The 23200-nt window shown below is 37.9% G+C and overlaps 1 protein-coding gene across 4 annotated transcripts in view; it reads right to left on the reverse strand.

The window, feature by feature from the left end:
* Window positions 1-520: 520 nt before the first annotated feature.
* Window positions 521-23200, reverse strand: part of tmem108 (transmembrane protein 108) — an 83300-nt gene continuing 60620 nt past the window's right edge. For 3 of the 4 annotated variants that reach the window (XM_067378080.1, XM_067378078.1, XM_067378079.1), the window contains 3 exons: window positions 10282-11469; window positions 9888-10039; window positions 521-2582 (listed from right to left, as the gene is read on the reverse strand). In XM_067378080.1, the coding sequence (XP_067234181.1) occupies window positions 2466-2582; window positions 9888-10039; window positions 10282-11469 (1457 nt within the window). In that variant the 3' untranslated portion in view covers window positions 521-2465. Of the gene's footprint in view, window positions 2583-9887; window positions 10040-10281; window positions 11470-11629; window positions 11750-23200 lie in introns of all 4 variants that reach the window. The other variant, XM_067378081.1, reaches the window with a different exon arrangement.

Below are 23200 nucleotides of genomic sequence, written 5' to 3' on the forward strand. Positions count from 1 at the left end.
AGTACCGGTTGGTACCGAAGTCGGTACTTTTGATAACTCTACTTGGCATTCGTGTATAACACATACTGAATTTAATTACACTACCATAGACTTGTTCATCAGACTTGTTAAACAGTTTTAGGAAATGCCACGCTGATATTGGTCCTCATTTTATTTCTCCTCTTGTCCAAAACTCTTCTTGGGTCATTTGATTCACCCATTGCCATGGTTTCTACAGCAGTAAAAGCGGAAACCGAGGATAACGCGGACATGACGCTATGGCGTTACACTGGTTAAAATTGTGAATTTCTCTGGATTTAAACATTGTTGGAAATATTTGTGATATGTAAGTATACAAGTAAACAACATATAACACAGTGTTTTTTGGATATTTTAATGCAAAAGTCTTACATATTGTGCCGTTAAGCATCCCTCTTGAACTGGATTAGCATAAAGCTGCATAGGGCTAACGTAATATATTTATATTGTTTTTATATTAGGTAAATTTCTCAAATAACTCAAGCCAAACAAAACAAAGACTATAACACCTAACTGCATTCATGTGATCGAGTGTGTTTATAAAAGGGCTACAATAATCTGTCACCTTTTGAGAGACTATGAATGAATGGGTGATCCAGTGAACGTCCCAGTTGTGTCACACTGAACAGCTTGTGAATAGAAAAGCTTCATTCAGCATATAGCATGAACAGGAAAGATTCCAGAAACCTTTAACCCATTTAAATCAAGGGGAAAACATTGGCATTTGTGCTCCAACAGATTTTGCTTTAAATATTGACATTTTTTACAGATAAAAAACCCCAAGATAGATAAAAATCAGCTACAGACTGAAGAAGCCTTTAAAGCCTTTTTATTTGTATTGCTCAGCAGTAAAAAGTACAGTTTATGTGCTACAAAAGATTAGACATGATTCATAATATGTCAGAGCAGTTTTTTTCTCGTCAGCTGAGCAATTACCGCTCCCTCTGCTTACATATAATAAAACTCATGCCAGCACATAAAAAGGGACGGAAACAATGAAAAAAACAAAAACAAAAAACAAATACATTTAAAACAATATATAAAAATCTGCTAAGCACACAGAACAAAATGAGATATGTAAAGAAAAAATGATGATATGTTACCAACCTTAGTGGCACAAAGAAAGTACAAAATAAAATAGTTACTCTGTATGTCTTTATATCTAACAATTACACTCTATTACATCCAGTGATATCATTGACATTCATCTAAAAAAAACCTGTACAATACAGCAGTAAGCACTGAGAATCAAAGAGAAATATAAGGAATTCATTTTGGTCTCATTTATTCTCTTCAGTGTTCACACAAGGGACAGAGAGATAGACAGACAGAACCACAAGCACACTCATTCGCCCTTCGCTAAGAAAAACATGTGTCTTCTAACAAAATATATATATATTTAGCCAACCTGTGAAGCAATAATAGTGCCATTTTTATCAGAGCATGACGTAGCAAATAAACAAATACAATGGTTTATTTAAAAAAAAAAAATGCATTTCCACTACAGTTATACAGTATAATGCTTAGCCCTGCTAAGTTGAACACAAACACATACAATATGAACATATATGATGTGAAATGTGGAGCACAGTAACATTACCATACAAAGGGCTTTGTAAGAGGCATGTCATTGGCATTTAAGCAGTTTTTCTACTTGCTTGTGCAACTGTCGACATGAATTTTAGGGTGGTAGGGTGTAACAACGAAATCTTGATAGAAACAAAATCCTGTTTCATATCTAGTCTAAAGACACACAAATCAGAAAAGATGCATGCAACAAGACATTTACACACATGAAAACATCTCAGACATCGAAGGAATGGGACAATTGTTGTTTTGTCTTTTGGCTGGTGACTCAACTGGGGACAATCATCTCAGAAAGTCATGATCTGCCTCCGTCAAACAGGCAATCATCTCAAGTTCCTCCACGAGGGACGCGAGGGTTGCTGCAGTACCCATCCCAGAACCGTTCCAGAATCAATGCCCTTTACCCCTGCATCCCCTTACATACGGAATTCAAGTGCGGCAGGCTTTTTAAGTAATCATATTAAGTATTTTGGGTAACGTCACACAAGCATCCTTACACCACGCGCCATGTTTCTCAGCACTTTGCACCACCAAAGCCACTGGAACATAAGAGCAACAACACTTATTGTTTTTATTCAAAAAAGACATAAAAACCCTTATCACAACAAAGCATTGGTAGAAAATCCACATCAGAAAAATATGCAAGGGTTCCCCCTCATAGCAAATAGCATTTTTTGTAATATTCTTTCAGCTCCTTGAAACCAGTTTCATATATAAACCGCAGTCTCTGAAGGTTCACCACATATATGTATATATATATATATATATTTATTTATTTATATATATTCTTAAAAAAATGCAAGCAAAGAAAAGGGACTGGAAAATCCTCAGGGATTTTGTCTCCTTTTAATATAGTGTGTTTAGATATCAGAGGCCTTGTCTCTGTTGATAAAGAGAGTCTCTTGGCAAAAGGGATTAACCAGAACCACGCCACTGTCGCTGTAGTCACCATTAGGGGGCAGACACGTCTCTTGTTCCTGAAACAAAAAGAAAAACATTAGCACTGTATACTTGGCTAACTAAAAGCTAATCACTCAAGAGCAGCTGCTAAATACAGTTAAGGGGAAAGGAACAGGAATTCTTTTTCGGATCCACGTTCAACTTCTTGTAGACACAAATGTGCATTTCTATGGTGTAGTGATTGAGCTCTATCACCATGGAGACAGCATGAGTGAAATAAATGGGAGGAAATGAAGGAAGAAGCAGGTTAAATTGCACCTGTGGGGGAAGACAGCTAGGCCTAATTATAAGGCTCTAGATTCTAAAACGTAATGTGTGTGTGGTTACACATAATGGGAATTCTCCTTCAGACATCAAAATGAATCCATCAATCCAGCTATCCTCAAATCTATCTAAAAACTGGGGTCTACAAAAAAATGAGTAGGATAAGATAAAATAGTCAACTGAAAACATTGATATAGAGGAAAATTGAGGACAAAGGAATAAAGAAAGAGTTGATGTCTCTGTTGCAGTAAAGGAAGATATGAACACCTTAATCACCGGCATCCAAAACATGATTCTTCTTCATCATCATCATCACACTCCTGTCAGAAAATGCCAGCGAGCAGGAACGAAAAGGTTGAAAAAAGAAGCAGGTTGGAGAGGTTGAAATGGAAAATGTCAATGAATGGATGATGGTAACAATCTGACAAAAGAGAGAAACTATTGAGTTTTTTTAAAATTAGATATCTGGTCTCTGGACACCAGGTGGCGATATTTAACATGAATAGGAAATCATGCTAAAACACTCTCAGTTACCATTAAAGGGTTAGTTCACCCCAAAAATCTTTTCATGAATTACTCACCCTCGTGTCGTTCAACACCTGTAAGACCTTTGTTCATCTTCAGAACACAAATTAAGATATTTTTGATAAAATCTGACGGCTCAGTGAGGCCTGCAATGCCACCAAGATCATTTCCTTTTTTAATGCCCAGAAAGACTTTTTTTAAAACAGTTCGTGTGACTACAGTGGTTCAACCTTAATATTATAAAGCGACAAGAATACTTTTGTGTAAAAAAACAACAAAAAAACAAAATGGCAACTTTATTCAACAATATCTAGTGATGGGCGATTTCAAAACACTGCTTCATGAAGCTTCGATGAATCAGTTGTTCGAGCGCGTATCAAACCCCCAAAGTCACGTGAACTATCGAAATTTTGAAACACTTATGACAAAATGAAGCCTTGTTTACTAAAATCACATGATTTTGGACTCTGAACCACTGATCGAAAACAAAAGATCCGTAAAGCTTTGAAGCTTCATGAAGCAGTGTTTTGAAATTGCCCATCACTAGATATTGTAGAATAAAGTCGTTATTTTATTTTTATTTTTTTGGTGCACAAAAAGTATTCTCATGGCTTTATAATATTAATGTTGAACCACTGTAGTTACATGAACTGTTTTAAATATGCACCTTTCTGGGCATTGAAAAAGGAAACGATCTTGCTGGCAATGCAGGCCTCACTGAGCCATCGGATTTCATTAAAAATATCTTAATTTGTGTTCTGAAGATGAACGAAGGTCTTACGGGTGTGGAACGACATGAGGTTGATTTTTTGGTGATCTAACCCTTTAAGTGAGCTTTTTAAGTGCACATTAGTTGCATCCCAAATGATGCACTATGCACTTATACACTATGTACTTACGCACTATGTACTCATCCGTGTAGTGTGTGAATTTTATAAGGCTATTTTGTCATTCAGCATCAGAGTCTATCAGATGTTCTGTGTCAGATGTTGTGAGATGTAGTACAGGGGTTCCATAAGGGTGATCCTAGCTCCATTTTTATTTACTTTATATACATCTGATTTTCGGTTTAATTCGGCCAGTTGTCAATTTTCAGATGACACTGCAATTGTTGGGTGTATAACTAATAATAATGAAAATGAATATAGGGAATTGGTTATGAATTTTGTTGATTGGTGCAAGCTAAATTGTCTTGAGCTGAATGCAAGTAAAACCAAAGAAATTATAATAGATTTCCGGAAGAACATGCAGTCTGTACTTCCTATAAATATTGATGGAGTGGATATTGAAATTGTGAAATCCTACAAATATCTGGGAGTCTATTTAAATAATAAATTGGATTGGTGTGACCACATTAATTACTTGTACAAAAAGGGCCAGAGTCGTATTCACTTGTTGAGACAGTTGAGATCTTTTGGGGTTTGTCGAATTCTGTTAAGGACTTTTTATGATACCGTAGTAGCTTCTATTATTTTTATGCTGTGGTTTTTTGGGGGTGGGGGGATTTCTGTGAGGGACAAAAACAGACTTGACAAACTGGTTAGGAAGTCAAGCTCAGTTTTAGGGTGCTCTTTGCCCTCAGTTGATGAAATTGTGCAAGCAAGGATGGTAGGGAAATTTTCTTCCATCATAAAGTGTATATCTCACCCCCTCCATGATACAGTGCAGTCTATGTGCAGTTCATTAATAAAGTAAATCAATCAATCAATCAATCAATCAATCAATCAATCAATCAATCAATCAATCAATCAATCAATCAATCAATCAATCAATCAACCAACCAATCAATCAATCCCCCTCCGCTACGTAATAAAAGCTGTGACAGTTGAGTGCATTAAGTGTCCAACATTCCAACCATTTTTCTGTTAATTTTGTGCAATTAAAGTGCACTTTTTCCTTTTGGAATTTTCAGTGTGAACACTACTCTCACTATTTATACTTAAAAACATTATAGAATAGTGCATAAGTATGTGAATAGGGATGAACCTAATGTCTAGATTGCAATGATTACTCTTGTAGGGGTGTGACGATACATTTAGCTCACAAGACGATACACAATAATATTGGGTTCATAAGACGAGACAAGATTTTAACACTATTTTTTTTATCTTCAATATGACTGCAAAAATATTTTATTTTCAGTCTTTTATTCGACTGAAAGTCACAAAATGCAAAACAATTAACTAATCTAGGGCTATCACTAATGATTATTTAGGTATTCAAAGAATTAGTTGATTATTTTGACAATTAATCGTGTAATCAGATTTTTTTTTGTGGTAATAAAAGTAGACCAAAGTGAAAATAGCCTTTACAATGACTTAAGATACATAATAACATTGAGACAATGTTTCCGCAATACTTTCGGATGCAAAATTTATGGTAGGAGAGTATTTAAATGGATCATGCAAAGTGATTTACTAAGGTTTGCGCTAGTCAATTTACTGGTATTTGCGCCATTATTTACCAGCCAAAAAAAGCATGCCAGACGCTAATTTATGCTGCTCTTGGTAAATTGCATTGGTCATTAAGGAAATTATCTGTCTACGTCTGTGTTCTTTAAAGGTGCAATAGGACATTTTCAGACAGGCTAGCAATAGTGAGCTAGCTTTCAAATCATAACATCCCACACTCCCCTTTAGAGCACTCTCCAAAGCCACGTCTCCTCCATAACACAAAGGCACACACAGCCAGTGTTGCCAAGTCCGCAGTTTTCCCGTGGAATTGGGCTACATTTACACTGTTGCCGCAGGTTGTTTTTCATGTCCGAGGGTTGAACTGACCCCAAATAACATGATATTTAGCCTCTGGAATACAAATTTTACCAGGGGAACCCCACCAAAAACATGGATTTTACCCCCTGAAACGTGATTTTTACCAGGGGAGCCCTCTGAAACATGATTGTTCCGTGACTGAGGTCTGTATAAATACATACAGACCATGAAACGTGCTGATGATGTATGATGTCTGCGCTAACAGGCTGAGCAAGGGTATGTAAAAACATACGTTGACAGGCAGGTAGGACATTGTATTATTTCATTTGGACTGAATATAATGATTGGATGATCATTCATTGGCCCTACACCTTCCACAGATGATATATATTTATAAAAATACATTTAGTCAATTTATCATAGTGATGCTATCAGGATATGAGGAGACTTTCAAACAGTATAACAAAAAATGTTTCTGTAGAGAATCACCTATTGCACCTTTAATTTGCATGTTGTCAGAAGATCATGCGCAAAACTTTCCACTCCCATTGGCGCTTTTTTGGAATGGTGCTCTCACATTAGTTTGCCCTGTTTAGTGAATCTGGCCCAAAGGATCAAAAGGAAGCAATTTTATGATACTGTATCTTTATGTACTATAACAAATGCTTGCAGAGGGCGCCAACGGCCTGATGATTGTTGTTACACTCTACAGCATGTTCAAATCCATTAATTTTAAAGCATATTGTGTGATAAAAAAAATGCTGTATTACTGTTACTAAGAATATAGCTGCATCTGATTATGCTATGTTAGCCACTTGACAAAATAATGTTTTGTAAAAAATGTTTTCTCAAGAAATCTAGGGTAAACATTCTTGGAAACATCTGGGATAATGTAAGTACACAAATCAACAAAATATATAACACTGTTCTAGTCTTTTTTGGATATTTTAATCCAAATATCATACATATTGTGACTTTAATCTTTACGATAGAAATGCTACAGCCACTGTAATGTCTAGACCAAGAACATGTGGACATCAAAACATGCAGAGCGAGGGTTTTTACTTTAATTTAAAAATCGTGATGAACAGCAATTTGCATAGTTAGAAACATACTGATGTATTCTCCTGTGTTGGCGTAGGTATTAATAATTTACATTACAAATCTGTTGAAATGTCACACGTTGCATTCGCAGATGAATGCTTATAAGCAAACCAAACTGAAAGCATATATGCAGAGATGGATTTTGTCAATCAAGCTGCTGAGATGCGCGTCAGCGTGACTTTATATGTATTCCCAAAATGTAAATAACCCGCAGAGCATATATTTATTAATTGAATCGCAGCCATTTTGAATTTCACAATAGCTCTATCCTATAATATGATTTTAAATGGTGTTAATATACACACCTGAACAAAATCTTAAGACCGGAAGAAAAATTACAAGTATTCGCATTTTGCGCTGCTGGATCATAACCAGGTTGTAAGTACTGCTTCAAAATGCCAAGAGAAGAAAAGGAGCAAGAGACAAAAAATATAGAGTAGGCAATTTATTGAAAACTGCATTTAAACTCAAACAGGCTGTTCATCAGCTGATCAAAAGTTTAAGACCATAGCCTTAAAAAGTTCAAATCTGTGCAAAAATTTGGCTTTCATGTCATTGTCCTTCATACAGTCACACTGTCATGATCTCCTGATGGCAAAGGCAAAAAGGCTTTCTTTCTTTGAACGTGGCAGGATTGTTGAGCTGCACAAACAAGGGCTCTCGCAGCGAGCCATCGCTGCTGAGGTTGGACACAGTAAAACAGTCATTTTACATTTCTTAAAAGATCCTGCAAGTTATGGGACAAAAAAGTCAAGTGGTAGACCCCAAAAAATTTCACCTGCACTGAGCCGGAGGATCCTACGGGCTGTCTGTGAAGACACAGGCCGATCCTCAACCCAAATTAAAGCCCTTACTGATGCTGACTGCAGCCCAATAACCATAAGACGGCATCTGCGACTGAAGGGCTTAAAGAACAAAAAACGTCTTCAAAGGCCACGTCTCCTCCCTCGCTACAAACTTGCCCGTTTGGAATTTGCAAGGGAGCACCAAACATGGGACATTGAAAGGTGGAAGAAAGTTTTATTCTCTGATGAGAAAAAATTTAACCTGGATGGTCCTGATGGCTTCCAACGTTACTGGCATGACAAGGAGATCCCACTGGAGATGTTTTCTACGCGGCACAGTGGAGGAGGCTCCATAATGATCTGGGGTGCTTTTTCCTTCAATGGGAAAATGGAACTTCAGGTTGTGCAGGGGCGTCAAACGGCGGCTGGCTATGTGGACATGTTGCAGCGGGCATCCCTCTTGACTGAGGGCCCTCGTCTGTGTGGTAATGACTGGGTCTTTCAACAGGACAACGCTGCAATTCACAACGCCCGCCTGACGAAGGACTTCTTTCAGGAGAATAACATTGCTCTTTTGGACCATCCTGCATGTTCCCCTGATCTAAATCCCATTGAGAATGTTTGGGGATGGATGGCAAGAGAAGTTTACAAAAACGGACGTCAGTTCCAGACCATGGATGCCCTTCGTGAAGCCATCTTCGCCACATGGAGCAATGTTCCCACCAGCCTCCTGGAAACAGTTGCATCAAGCATGCCAAAACGAGTGTTTGAAGTGATCAACAAGAATGGTGGGGCTACTCACTACTGAGTCCTTTTTTGAGACTTTTAGTTGTATTGTGGGTTTTTTTTGGGCTATGGTCTTAAATTTTTGATCAGCTGATGAACAGCCTGTTTGAGTTTAAATGCAGTTTTCAATAAATTACCTACTCTCTATTTTTTGTCTCTTGTTCCTTTTTCTTCTCTTGGCATTTTGAAGCAGAACTTACAATCTAGTTACGATCCAGCAGCGCAAAAAGCGAATACTTGTAATGTTTCCCCTGGTCTTAAGATTTTGTTCAGGAGTGTATTGTGAAAGAAAAAGAAAAAGCTATGAATATGAATAGAAAGTCATCTATTTTTGTGCCATTCAGCCAGATATCTTATTCAGATGATCATTCGTAGAGTAAAACATTTTCTGTTCATAAAAGCATCAAGTTAAATTAAAGGTTAATTGTTGTAAAAGGCAAAAACAATAAAAACGTATTAAACATTCTTCCATTTTTGGTGGCCTTCTCTGCAATTTTTGGTGTAGTTAAGTAGTGTAGTGAAGTCAAATAATGGAGAAAAGAGGGAGGAACAGGATCGTGAAATGTTGCAAGCTGGAATCGAACCCAAATCAACCACACAAGCACCACAGCTCAGCATGTCAGAGCACATGTATTAACCGCTTTACATTCTGAGGTTTAGTTAGAGCCCTAGGAACTCACCCAATCAGTTGTGCTGCATCTCAATTCACCTGCTTATATACTGTACTATGCATACTGTACTGTACTGTAAAAAAAAGTACATACTTCTGAGTGTGTACCAGAAGACTTGGTAAGTTTTGGGATATGCTACCCACATTATAAATCACATCTTCAAAGCCAGCATGAAATGGAAATTCACTTCTCTTTTCCAACTGCATATTATTGATCTTACTGTGAATAATTCATCCATGAATACGTTTCGTTTTTTTAATTAAAATATCTTAACGCAATCTTCCAGTGAAACAACAGTCTTCTCTATGGTGGCTTGTGCCAATTAAGTTTTTTTTTTTTTTTTTTGTCTTCTCCAAACATTCACTCATTTGTTACAAAACAGAAGAAAAGATCTGGTGCTACTCTCGTTCCGTTTCAGATCACGGCTTTAAACCCCAAACCCGTGGCTAAAATGTCTTCTGGGTGTCTGTCAGTACCTCAGTCTCTAGTGATTGTATCTCGCGTGGGAGCTCCACAGCATGGCGGGTGAAGTAATCCATGGTGATGGCGTCGTTCCAGTAGCTCAAGTTGTTCTCCTGAGTAGCTGACTTCTTCTTTTTCCTCATACAACATACAGTAAGTAGCACGGCTAAAGAGAAGAAGACATGAATTAAAAGATTAATATTCAATATATGACTCCATTTTAGCTTTAAGACCACGTTAATCACTTCTCAATTTTGTATGATGTGCCCCAGAAAGTTGTAAGCAAAATATACTAAGCCACAAAGGGAATATTATGTTATCCTGCTTCTTTGGAAAAGTTCCTGTCAGAAATGATGACAGAAAGCACAAGTTTTCAAAGCTGAAGGAAGTGTGATATTGGTTACTCACAGCATGAGGAGACAGGCACGCTAATGGCAAGAACCAACCACACAATGTCCATTTTATCCAGGCAGATGGTGTTTTTTTTGTGAGGAGGACTCAGTGCAGGACCCGACTGGTTTCCAGACCCCCACGGGCCTTGTGTGGTCGCTGGGACCTGCCTGTTCATGAAGCTCCCGCTAGCTGTGGAGGGTGCCTCTGATGTGTCTGAATCATTCACTGCAGGCCATGAGGCTCCAGTGCTGTTGATAACTTCTGTGACTTCAGTCATGGAGACAAGAGAATCAATGGTCATCTTGGGGGTTCCATCCCAACCACCTTGGACTTCCACAGAGCTTTGATTCTCCATTAAAGAAGTGGGACTGGATGTGGTAATATGGTTGGAAGGTGGGGCGAGAGCTGGGGAAGGAGACTGGATGCCAGTTTGTGCCAAAGCCTCTCCCACCGTGTCCAAAGGGAGAGTGGGTTTCTCTGTTGAAGACACGTCACGCAATGTAATGGTGTGGTGTGGAGCCGACTTGTCCGAGTTCTGCCCATTGTGGGTTTTTAAGGTTGATGACTGATTTTGTATTGGATCAGTGGGGTCCCTTACTCCCATCTCTCCAGTGTCTCGGGTCTCTGAAAGGCCCTTGGCACCAGGGGCCACATTACTTTCAGTCCCTGAGAAAAAAGAAAGACCCGAGCCAGAATTTGTGGTTTGGTTTCCACTGTCCAACACAGTAGGACTGATCTGATTTCTCTGGACCAAACCTGAGGGGTCAAACTGGTTCACTGGCTTTCTACTGATTGTACTCAGCTTATCGGTATTAGTGCTAAAGTTCTGGACTTGGGTTCTGGTGAACATACTTCCAGAGGTCAGTTGGGGCGCTTCTGAAAGAGGGATTCGAGGTGGTGCCTGATCCCTGGGATGGACCCCTACAGTTGATGACTGATCTATTACAGAAGGTACAGTGGTCTTCGGTGTCTGGAATGGGTGGACAGTAGTGGGTCTAAGGATGGCTTCTGGATACGCCAGTGCCTGGTTGTGCAGATCCCCATTGCTGGAACCATCCTGCCAGCTCAAGGGCCCCGGTGAGAGGGTGGCGAGGCTTCTGCTGCTCGTTGACATGGAGACAAGGTCCCGAGGGGTTTGGCTGGGGTGAAGCTCCTCTGCAGAGAACACCAGCCCAACTGGCACAAACAGAATCAGTAGAACACCTGAGAAAGGAAAACAGACAGTGAGAGGAATGTAGACATGTAGACTTCAAGCTTTATTAGTCTATAATGAGGTTCTTAAAGGACCATTCAGAGATGAGTCAAGGAACAGTTTTAAACAATCTGAATGTTGGTATGGTTACTAAATGTGCAGGGTTCTTACTTTATGGTTCAAAATGGTGTTTTATGTCCCCACTCGATACACAAAAACATATATCTTTTGTTCTATGACACCTGATGATCAGAGTGAGGTCATTGTTTCATCTGCATGCCATTTTAGTTGCTATAGAAACAAAGATTCAAAAGATGGAAGGCAGTGAGAGATGAGAGAACAACATCACAAACAATATCAAGAAGACATATGAGATTGAGTCAGTTCAATAATAGTTTACTGAGTGATCGTCATTGTTGTGTTACCTGTAGGTGTTCAAAATGTGACAATCATTATGTGAAATGCGTTTTATGCTATACACACAGAACCCTTCTAAGCCTCTGTTTTATCCAATAATCAGACCAAGGCTAATCACTCTGAAGCTGCAGGAAAATTAGATCATGACATCACTGATTTGCTGACAGCACCAAAAAACAAATACAGTCCCAAACCCTTCACTACTGACTATCATAAATTGTGACATCAAAAGCAGCAGAAAAAAAAAAAAAAAAAAAAAAATCACACTTTTAAGGCAACTTTTTGAGCAATGTTGCTTGGGCACTTTCCCATTGTGAATAAGCAGCAAATGTCTATCTGGATACTTTAGATCGGTCGTGGGCAATTTTTTGAGATCCTCCAATCAGAATGCTAGCAGCCGATCACGTGACTGGCTTGGAGATTTCAGAAAAAATTCAAACAAGATGGCGGCAGCGGCAGTGGAGCGATGAAAAGGAGTGTGACCTCATTTAATGCTTAAAATACCAACAGGTGTCCAATTTAATGTGTGTAGGCTGTAAGTAAGCCATCAAATGTTTTTAGTTAAATACTACAAAGAAGCATTCTGTTTAATGTTTGTAGTGGCGAAGGCTGTAGGGCATATGGCACATAAAACTAGCTTTTAAAGCGATCGACATGGGTTCGAATCCGCCACTTGCCAAACCCGCTCTTCTCCCTTTACCCATCACAAGTCAGATCAGAAAGGCATTTATATAAATTTAATAAAATTGCCTTCCAACAGGGGCTAACTAGACAATGCTAACCAGCCAAAGGAAAATACAGCATGCTACATATTATTATTATTAAGGCCTTTGGACAACAAAAAATGACCTGTCACTGTACTAATATGAGAAAAAGGCTATAAAAACAGGTTAAATGATTGGAACAAACTTCTGTTCTACAATTACCTGGTTGCATTAATCAACAACAAGACAGCCAGATGATCGGGTAAATGTTTAGTGAATCAGGAGTTTCCTACCCATCAAAAGCCACCCATGCTGAGTAAGCAGTGAAGAGAGATAAACAGACAGTGCTTCATTCAAGCGCTAACGCTAATTCATGATTACCATATCAAACATGAGCATGCCCATGCTAGAAACCTGATGACAATATGATCATGCTGATTTTAAAGTTCACTACCACAGTACATAAGCATTGAAGATATTTGCTGTGTCCTGTAATATCAAAAGGTATTAAATCTTCCATCTAGCCATTCCAATCCAGCGCAGCATTAATAAAACATCACCCTGTGAATAAAACATGAATCACTGCTTATTTCACAACAAAGTGCCGCGTTTAGATCAGACATTAGCTCTCAAGCTCGCTCCCCACTGTACACATCCTCAACAGACTCCCAGAGTGTTTAACAAGCCGTGGATCTGAAGGTTCACACAGCCACTGAAATCATCTCCCTGGTCCAATGTAAACACACCGCTGTCCATTAGCAAAGTCATGTTTTATAATTTATCATTTCAAAAATGTTAAAAGTTTGGAAAGGGCTTTCAAGTCTGTTAGCATCAAAAAATTCTGTGATTACTGAGTAGTTTGCATTGAGTTTTTATCTTGGCATTTTGATGGCTTGTCTGTTCCCTCTGGATTGTGTTCTGTTAATACGGTAATTGGATGATCATTAAAAAATGATGTGTTATATCAAAGATTAGAAAAGGGGAAAATCAGAAGCCAACAAACTCTGAGATTGTATCATTACAGACAAAATACAAGTATACTAACATGCTAATCTTACTATTTCTGCCATGCAATAGTATACTAGCATATGCAGTACAGAATAATATATACTAGCATACTATGCATGAAGTGTCCAACTTTTCACACCACATTTTTTGTTAATTAAGTAAATTATCCAGGTATCTGAAGTGCACAATTTTCAGTGTGAATACATATCTCACACTTCGTACTTCAAAATGGCATAGAATAGTGCATAAGTACCTTTAGTACCTTTACTATTTCTGCAACATGGAAAATGCATGCATATATATATACTAGTATGTGGGTCAATGATGTGACTTTTTTTTTTTTTTTGGTCCAAAGGCCTTAATAATAATAAAAAACAAAGATTTGACATGCAAAGTATGTAAGGTAGTACAACTAGATCTCTTTTATTGAATCCAAAAGGTTTTAATTATATTTTGCTACATATAAAGGTATTTTAAAGATTTTGAGTGTCAAAAGGTAATTCGGTTTAACCGTCCATAGGCCAGTACAGCTATTTAATTTGTGAATAAAATATCTTAAAACGTAATAAATGTATATATTTTTTATTCTGGCATGATTTTATAACATCATATATCAACACAGTGCAAAATGGTATTGAAATTAGAACCAATATAAAGGGATATATATATATATATATATATATATATATATATATATATATATATATATATATATATAAAACCAATATAAAGGGACCATTTTCGATCAAGTCATGCGGTCAGTATCATGTGAAAGGATGTGACATCATTCAGACACCTGCAAAGGTCATGAAGCAGAATAACAAATTCTCTTTTAGATTTTTCTAGATTTTTCACTTGCTCATGCGCATGTCCCGAAACATCAGGTACAACATCAGGTCATTTGGTACAACCGCTATAAAACATGGAAAATGTTTTAATATTTTAAAAACCTTAAATATAAAATGCTTGATTGTCCTTTTGCTAGCTAGCTAGCTAGATATCAGTCTATTAGCATTGTTCAAAGATACTGTCATTCGGTATAACCAAATGTGTAATTCGGTAAAACTAAAATTTTGGTTAAACCGATTGACTTTTTTTGTGACAAATTTTGTCCGTCTTGTAAAAATGTGTATTTTTTATGAAAAAATTATATATATTTTTTTAGATTATATTTATATGATTGTTAATAAAACTTAACAATTAATTATATCTCCATTATGTCTTTTTACACCTTTATAAACCTTATTCGCCAATGAACCATGTACAGAAAATTATGGAATTATGTAGAATTCCTATCCTTTCAAAAGTAATGAGTACAGATCATTTTATAGACAATTCTAAATATGAATTTCTGTTCTTAAATACCTAGTTAACTGAACTCCTCAAAAAACTCTTTGAAAGTATCTTTCCAAAGATTTAGGACTACTAAGGTGATATTTGAAAAATCCGAAACTTTAGCAGACTCCCAGAAGTAGTGTTTCAGGCTGTTTTTGCAATTTTTCTGTGCAGTATACATCAGACCACATCAGTAAACAGACTGTGGGTGTTCTGTCTGAGTCTCAAATTGACTATGACTGTTTAATATGTTGTTCCAGAAACAACAAAGGATGATCATGTCCGATTTAATAAACCACATTTTTAACAAATAATAAATCACGAGTGATGTACAGGATGTGTGTGGTTGTACCGTGTGTGTGTATGAATGGAAAGAAGACAAGAGAAAGTATCTGTCATATTACTGTTTTTTGCTTTTAAAAACACTGGCATTACCAAGGTTATCTCACATCTATCAATGAATGACTCACTCTCTAGTGACATTTATGCTCACACACACTCTTACACTCCTCTGACTCACAGTGTAATAGTGAGGGGGAGGCAGAGGAGGACAGCACATAATACATCACAGCACTGGGTGAAAACACACACTGGATACTTTGCAAGATGAGCACTGGACCATAAGGGGCATGTGGGTGTTAAATCAACTACAGGCACCTCTAATGCCCCAGTGCTTGATTTTTATTAAAACTACCAGATATTAACTAACAGAATTATTATTATTTTTATCATTGATGGATGCATTAAAATGGTCTGGGAAAAACTTTGTACCATGTGTGTGTGCGTTATTAATCAATGTCACAAAATACGTGTGCGTGTACATGCAATGTAATGGTCAGAGAGGTGTAATTAGCCGGAGCAGCAGCACTATGCTGATGGAGTAAATGTCTAACCAGGTCTAATGCAGATAGAAAGGTCTGACCTCCCCCTTCATACAGAAACAGGAGAGGTGTTTGCAATGAAAGCAAATTGAAAAACCACAATAATGGAGTCCAGCAAAAAAGTGCTCAATTTAATGAATATCCTTTATGTAAAGGAGTGAATGGTGCTGTCAAGAGAGGAGAGGTGTGAATCTGAAGAGAGTGACAAGACACTAGGACTGCACAAAAAGGCAGAGAACCGTAGAAAAACGTAAAATATAATGGAAAGGCATATGCAAAAGTTCTTTGTTATTGTTCAGTAGATAAATTAGTTTGACAAGCTAGAGCTTGCACATGGAATGATTAACCTTGCCATAATTGCTTCCTCTGTTTCGGTGCTAAAAAATGACTTTCATTACAAAATTACATGCGCTGCCATCTGCTGATTTAAAATACAACACTCACAGATGGATGGGTGGTGGAGTCTTTCTCTGACATAGAAATATGATATCACAGTTTTTGTTTCAGGTCTTTTTGAACTTTCTTTAAAAAATAAAGAGAAAAAAAGATGAAAATGTCATGTTTCTCTGGAAGAATTTTTTTTTGAGAGAATTCTACACTCTAAAAAAATGCTGGGTTGTTTCAACCCATGTTTAGATCAAATATGGACAAACCCAGCTGTTGGTTTAAATTTTTAAAGCCCCCCTGTGGTCAATAATTTTATCCCTTAAAACTCACCTGATCACCAAAATTACATATTTAAACCTTTTTTCCTTGAAAAAAATAAAAAAAAAATAAAAATTAGTTCACTTTCAAATGAAAATTACCCCAAGCTTTACTCACCCTCAAACCATCCTAGGTGTATATGACTTTCTTCTTTCTGATGAAACGAGTATGAAGCTCAAAAAAGTGCATCCATCATAAACGTTATAAAGTAAAATATCTAGCTTCCGCCAGACCGCCTTCCGTATTCAACTTACAAAGAAAGTGTAACACCTCTCATAGTTCAAAACGCTTACGCTACTCAAGTTGAATAGGGAAGGCGTAGGACGTAGCGTAAGCCTTTTGAACTGCAAGAGGCATTACACTTTCTTTGTAATTTGAAAACGGAAGGCAGTCTGGCTCACAGTTTAATAGTGTCATTCGGTATAACCAAATGTGTAAAACTGAAATTTTGGTTAAACCGACTGACTTTTTTGGTGACAAATTTTGTCCATCTTGTAAAAAAAATACAAAAGCAGTGATGATTGATTATAAAAACCACATAATCTCATTGTTAATAAAACTTCAAAATTAATTATCTCCATTATGTCTTTTTACACCTTTATAAAGGAGTACTACCAGATATTTTACTTTATAACTTGGTAAATATGGATATTTTTTATTACAAAAATGCATTGTTTCATTTCAGAAGGCCTTTATTAACCCCCCTGGAGCCATGTGGAGTAGTTTATGATGGATGGATGCACTTTCTTGAGTTTCAAACTCGTTGATCCTGTTCGTCCCCCACAGACTGACCGAGAAGAGGAAAAATTGTTGAAAAAAGTCGTTATTTTTGTTTTGTTTTTACGCACAAAAAGTATTCTCGTCGCTTCATAACATTAAGGTTGAACCACTGTAGTCACGTTGACTATTTTAACAATGTTTTTACTACTTTTCTGGACATTGAATTGTGATCATTTCGTTGCTTTCAATGAAGGATAAAAAAACCTCTTGGATTTCATCAAAATATCTTAATTTGTGTTCTGAAGATGAACGAAGGCCTTATGGGTGTGGAACGGCATGAGGGTGAATAATTAATGACAGAAATTTCATTTTTGGGTGAACTAACCCAAAGCACCAGTGAGCGGTTTACCAGTGCAGTTTATCCATAAGTCCCGCATTAAAATCCAGATCCAGGTTAGGATGCACTGCTCTGGTGGCCCTGAACCACAATCTTGATGATAATTTCCATCTGACATGCTACAAGTGTGTGTGGGCAAAGTCCAAGAAAGGGAGGAGGGGTTGCTATTAGGATGAATAATCACTCTTAAATTCCATTCTGATTTATGATTAAAGGGTTAGTTCACCCACAAATGAAAATTCTGTCATTTATTACTTACCCTCATGCCGTTCCACACCCGTAAGACCTTCGGTTAATGTTCGGAACACAAATCAAGATATTTTAGTTGAAATCCGATAGCTCTGTGAGGCCTCCATAGGGAGCAATGTCACTTCCTCTGTCAAGATCCATAAAGGTACTAAAAACATATTTAAATCGGTTCATGTGAGTACAGTCGCTCAATATTAATATTATAAAGTGACGAGAATATTTTTGGAGCGCCAAAAATAACAAAATAACGACTTATATAGTGATGGCCGATTTCAAACCACTGCTTCATGAAGCATCGGAGCACAAATGAATCAGTGTGTCGAATCATGATTCAGATCACGTGTCAAACTGCCAACGGCTGAAATCACGTGACTTTGGCACTCCGAACAGCAGATTCCATACACTGATTCACTGTGCTCCGATGCTTCCTGAAGCAGTGTTTTGAAATCGGCCATCACTAAATAAGTCGTTATTTGTTTTTTTTGGTGCACCAAAAATATTCTCGTCGCTTTATAATATTAATATTGAACCACTGTACTCAGATGAACCGATTTAAATATGTTTTTAGTACATTAATGGATCTTGAGAGAGGAAGTGTCATTGCTTCCTATGGAGGCCTCACGGAGCCATCGGATTTCACCTAAAATTTAATTTGTGTTCTGAAGATTAACGAAGGTCTTACCGTTGTGGAACGGCATGAGGGTGAGTAATAAATGACAGAATTTTCATTTTTGGGTGAACTAACCCTTTAAGCCAAACTCTATGCATGGGCTCATGGAGAAACTGACAGTGGAATTTATGAAGTAAACATTCTAAAATAAAAGTCTTTATAATGTTTAAATAGCCTGTGACATTCCTACTCCCGGTTTCAAAGACAAGGCTTAAGCCTAGTCCCAAACTAAAATGCATGTTTGCATGTTTTAACTGAAAGCAACTTGCACTAACATATCTTAAAATATGTCAGTGCATTGTTTTGTCTCAAAATGCACACCAGTAATATTTTTTCTAAGGCACATTTATAAAAGCTATTAAATGCCCTAATTGCATAATCCTGGCTTAATCTAAGCCCTGTCTGTAAAACCAGGACCTAATGTCATACATATTGTAGCTATGACATTAATAAATTACATGAAAGAACCATCCTGCTTACTGTGATCCTTGAACTGTCTGCAAGTCTCTCGCATTAGAGCTGCAGATACTGAGATCTCAAATGGCCTCGACAGATTGTATGGGTTTACAGCTTATCTTCCCATCCATCATTCAATATTACACACTAACCTCACCTCCGGAGACAACGAGCCAAGATGGCATCTGCAGTATGAGGCTGCAACAGTGTTGACTGTCACAAGTAAAACATGGAGCAGAGATGCTATGGTCTCATAACTGATCCCATCCCAAATGCAGCTCATTTTAATATGTGCAAATGACTTCAGAAGACATTTTACATTACACAAGTCATTTGGACTACTTTTATGGTACTTTTATACTACATTTTTGCCCTTTATGAAGCTTGACAGGCCCTGTTTTAAGACAACCTGGACATTTTGCAAATCATACAAAGGTAATTACTCCATACAAGTTGGCTTTGCCCATCTCATCTTTTGCAGTGCCTTACATAGCCTTATGACGCTCTATGGTACATGGAAAAGGGGAAATCTGCAAGTGTGGCAGAAGCTTTAAATGAGTTCCAGTTCACTACTGCACTGAAGAACCATTCCAATCTAAGGAACACCCGAAAATAGGACACAATAGCATACATCAGCATTAATGCTGTGCAGGGTGCACACATGCAGCGGAGCGGCGACATGTCCACTCTACATGATGAGCACCTAGTGGAAAATTGAACAAGCTTCCCTGTAGCAAGAACCACATCCTAAACACTGGTTCACGGTGATAAACTAGGCTCTGAGTCAAGCAGAAAATGCAAAAGGAAGGTGCAGGGAAAAGGGCTATTCTGGGTGTTTAGCCAAAGCATTGATTAGCACAGTGCTTTGCAGAGACACTCAATAACTGGCATGTCTGGCGGTTTCCCAAAAGAACAGATGTAAACACTGTTCTTTTGGTAATGAACCTTTATATCCTCCCATGACCCCTCGTTCTTCTATAAATGGTGTTTAATCTCTGTCACATTAATTGGTCTGGGAAACCAGCTGAAATTAGTATTCTGAAGCAGGTTACGCCTCTAACCTTGAGACAAAAGTTACAGCATAAGATGTACCAACCTTCTGAGACACGTTTACACCTGGTGTTAACATCCATATCTGGGAAGATTAATAACGTTTTTCTCTGCACCTTAGTGTACAAAAAAAAAAAGTTTTAAAATAAACTACCATTCAAAAAAATGGGCTGAGTAAGATTTTTTAAAGGGGTCATGAACTGCGTGTTTTATTGTTTTATAATGTTTCCTGGGGTGCACTTATAATGTTAGTATGCTTTTTACATCAAAAATTGTCATAATTTAGAAATAAAAGGCATTTTTCCTACCCTGATTTTAGCCCTCTTATTTGAACGCTCTGTTTTAAGGGGCGTGTCTGCTGTGAGACTTCAGTGTAAACGGCCACTGCTGTGATTGGCTAACATCTTTCCATTTGAAATAGCTAAGTATCACTCTCTCGAAAAACACTTTTAGAATGTTTTTACTATTACAGTTCTCAAGGTTAACTAATCGTTAAAAGTGTTGCGCAACTAACAGTGCAAACGCTTTGTAACTAAAGGCAGGAACACACCAAGCCGATGGTCGACCCTCGGGCAGTTTTTGTTCGTCGACTGACTAAGTTTTCTCAGTGTGTTCAACACCGTCGTCTGAAGTTGGTCCTCGTTGGCTTTTTTCAGCCGATTTCACAAGCTGAATCGCCGTCGGAGCTCGTCGGTCCATTGGGCCATCTGGGGCACGTTCAAGCTCACACCGGTGCGCAACGTTTTGCTACGTTTTCCGGGTTGAACGACACGTTTCCTGGAAACGGTGTGCAACGGGTTTGAGATGCGTTTTCTCTTGTTTGGTGGGTGTGTTAGAAATGTCAGCCCAATCAGCGGCAAGATGTATATAAACCACGCGGTATTAAAGAGACAGCACACTGGGTATTAATGTAACATAAAAATACTTTACTTATATATTTTGGTGTTGTATTGTGAAGGTACACTTTAATAAACTTTTCTATACTCTGATTATATAATGGTAAATATTACAATATCAAAGCACAACAACAGTGATCAGCATTAATGATAAGCCTATTAAACAATAAAATAATCATAACACAGTCTGGGAGGTAAGAAGTTGATTATCCTTCACCTGAAATGTTTGTCTTTTCATCCTGAAATGCAAGGCAAGTGTTGTATCACAATAATGAGAAGTTTCCACAAATCCTTTCACTGGATTGGGATGTTCTCTTTTATTCTGAACGGCAAGGGCAGTGACTGTAACATTGAGCGTATGTTGCAGTATTAAACACCTATTTATACCAACTTCATCAGGCTCCGAAAATTCTTCAAAAAGAACACAAAGAATGTCCTTCTCAGTTGCCATAGTTGCAACACTTGCGTCATCACAACAGGGTGTTCAACGCGCAAACGTTTCCGTTTAAAAAACGTTTTGCAACGTTTTGTCGGGGCTGAACGCAGCCCTGATCATTCTGATTGGCTGTCCAGCTACTGCCACCTACTGGTACAGAAAGGCATTTCATCTTACGCAGGTGCATAACGGACGTGCTACTTGGCCGTCGGCTGTCGAGCGTCGGTTTGGTGTGTCAGGTCAACTTTGGACCCAGACACTGCCAATGTGAGCCAACCCCGCAGTCTACTTTTGTCACCACTAGTTCGTCAATGTCGGCTTGGTGTGTTCCTGCCTTAAGTGATTTGTTGAATAAAACGGGAGTTTTGGTGTATATCCAGAACTCAGTCACTGATAAACTCACGCTGTTTGATTGACAGCTCTAACAATTGTAAAGGGAGCATTCTTTGATCGCTTTCTATATATAATTATTTTCATCCTACTAAGAAAAACAATGTGAATTCACCGTTTAGTCACTGGTTTGATTTACTGACACATAGACAAATATCTGACTGTACATGAATCATTACATATCAGATCAGGCATTGAAATTCACACAGTTACTTACATGTTGTTGCATTACTGTCGAGTCCATATTGTAAAAGTCTGTTTGCAAAGCCTGCACTGAAATGCAATTGATTTACCTAAGAATCCAGAGTGAAATGGCGAATACAAATAAATAAAGCTCAACTGAGATATTCACACTGTTGTGTAGTAACATTTAAAACATTAATGTTACAAAGGATTTCTGTTGAAAAAAAATTTTCTTTTGAACTTTGTATTTATAAAAGTATCATGAAAAAGAATGCATACATTTTTACTGTATTTTTGATTAAATAAATGCACCCTTGGTGAACATAAGAAACTTTTAGAAACATTTACAAACAAGCATTTTTAAAAATCTTACCAACCCAAATTTTCGAATGGTATTTTGTCACTATATCAATATCAATAAAAATAACATTCATCAATAAAAACATCATGTTTTTGAGAGGTTGCTATCACAAAATTTTACATGAACGAACCGTGGCTTTCCAAATTAACCGATATTTCCGATCATCGTGTAAACGATTGGCCCTCTGGCTTGTCAATCACTGCCATGACGTTCCTTGTGAAAGACGCGCGCGGCTGCCCGCTCCAGTAACTTTCCACACTCCACAGGCGCCACATGCAGTGTTTTTGTCAGGAGACAGGAGTTACCTGCGGTGAGTCCGACATAATGAATCCACTAACACGACACAGAGAATGCCGGTGGTAAACACTCGTGTTCCAATACTCGTGCACGAGTTTTGGGAGGCGTTCCCTCGAAATTGAGGGGGGTTGTTCTTATGCATGCGCTCATTTCAAAAACTCAGTAACAGTCTTTGGTTTCTCAGTCGACGAAAATATCCTCTTTTACACCTTTAAGAGACAAAATGATCTACAAAAATCTCTATGACAGAAAAATATGTCTCAAAAAGCTGCCATAGTCTCCTTTGTCTTCCAAATTTTAGCTGTTGACATGCTAATAGAGTGAGGTGCTAAATAAAATCTCTTTTTGACAGTTGCACAAAGGATTATTTTAAGCTATAAATGTGGACAAAACCAAAACAATGAATCCAACTAACAAATAAATTCCACTGGTGTCTCTTTGGGAGTTGCAGGCTTTAAAGTTAGGGATAGCTACCCCAGAGGATTGTGGGCCGCTTTGGGCACTTCCTGTGTTGAGGGAGGGGCAGGGTGGTGCAGATGTGAGCTCATTGATAAGGCGGGAACCATAACACCCTCTGATAATGCCTT

The sequence above is a fragment of the Chanodichthys erythropterus genome, chromosome 23 (genome assembly GCF_024489055.1).
Source record: "Chanodichthys erythropterus isolate Z2021 chromosome 23, ASM2448905v1, whole genome shotgun sequence".
NCBI lineage: Eukaryota > Metazoa > Chordata > Actinopteri > Cypriniformes > Xenocyprididae > Chanodichthys > Chanodichthys erythropterus.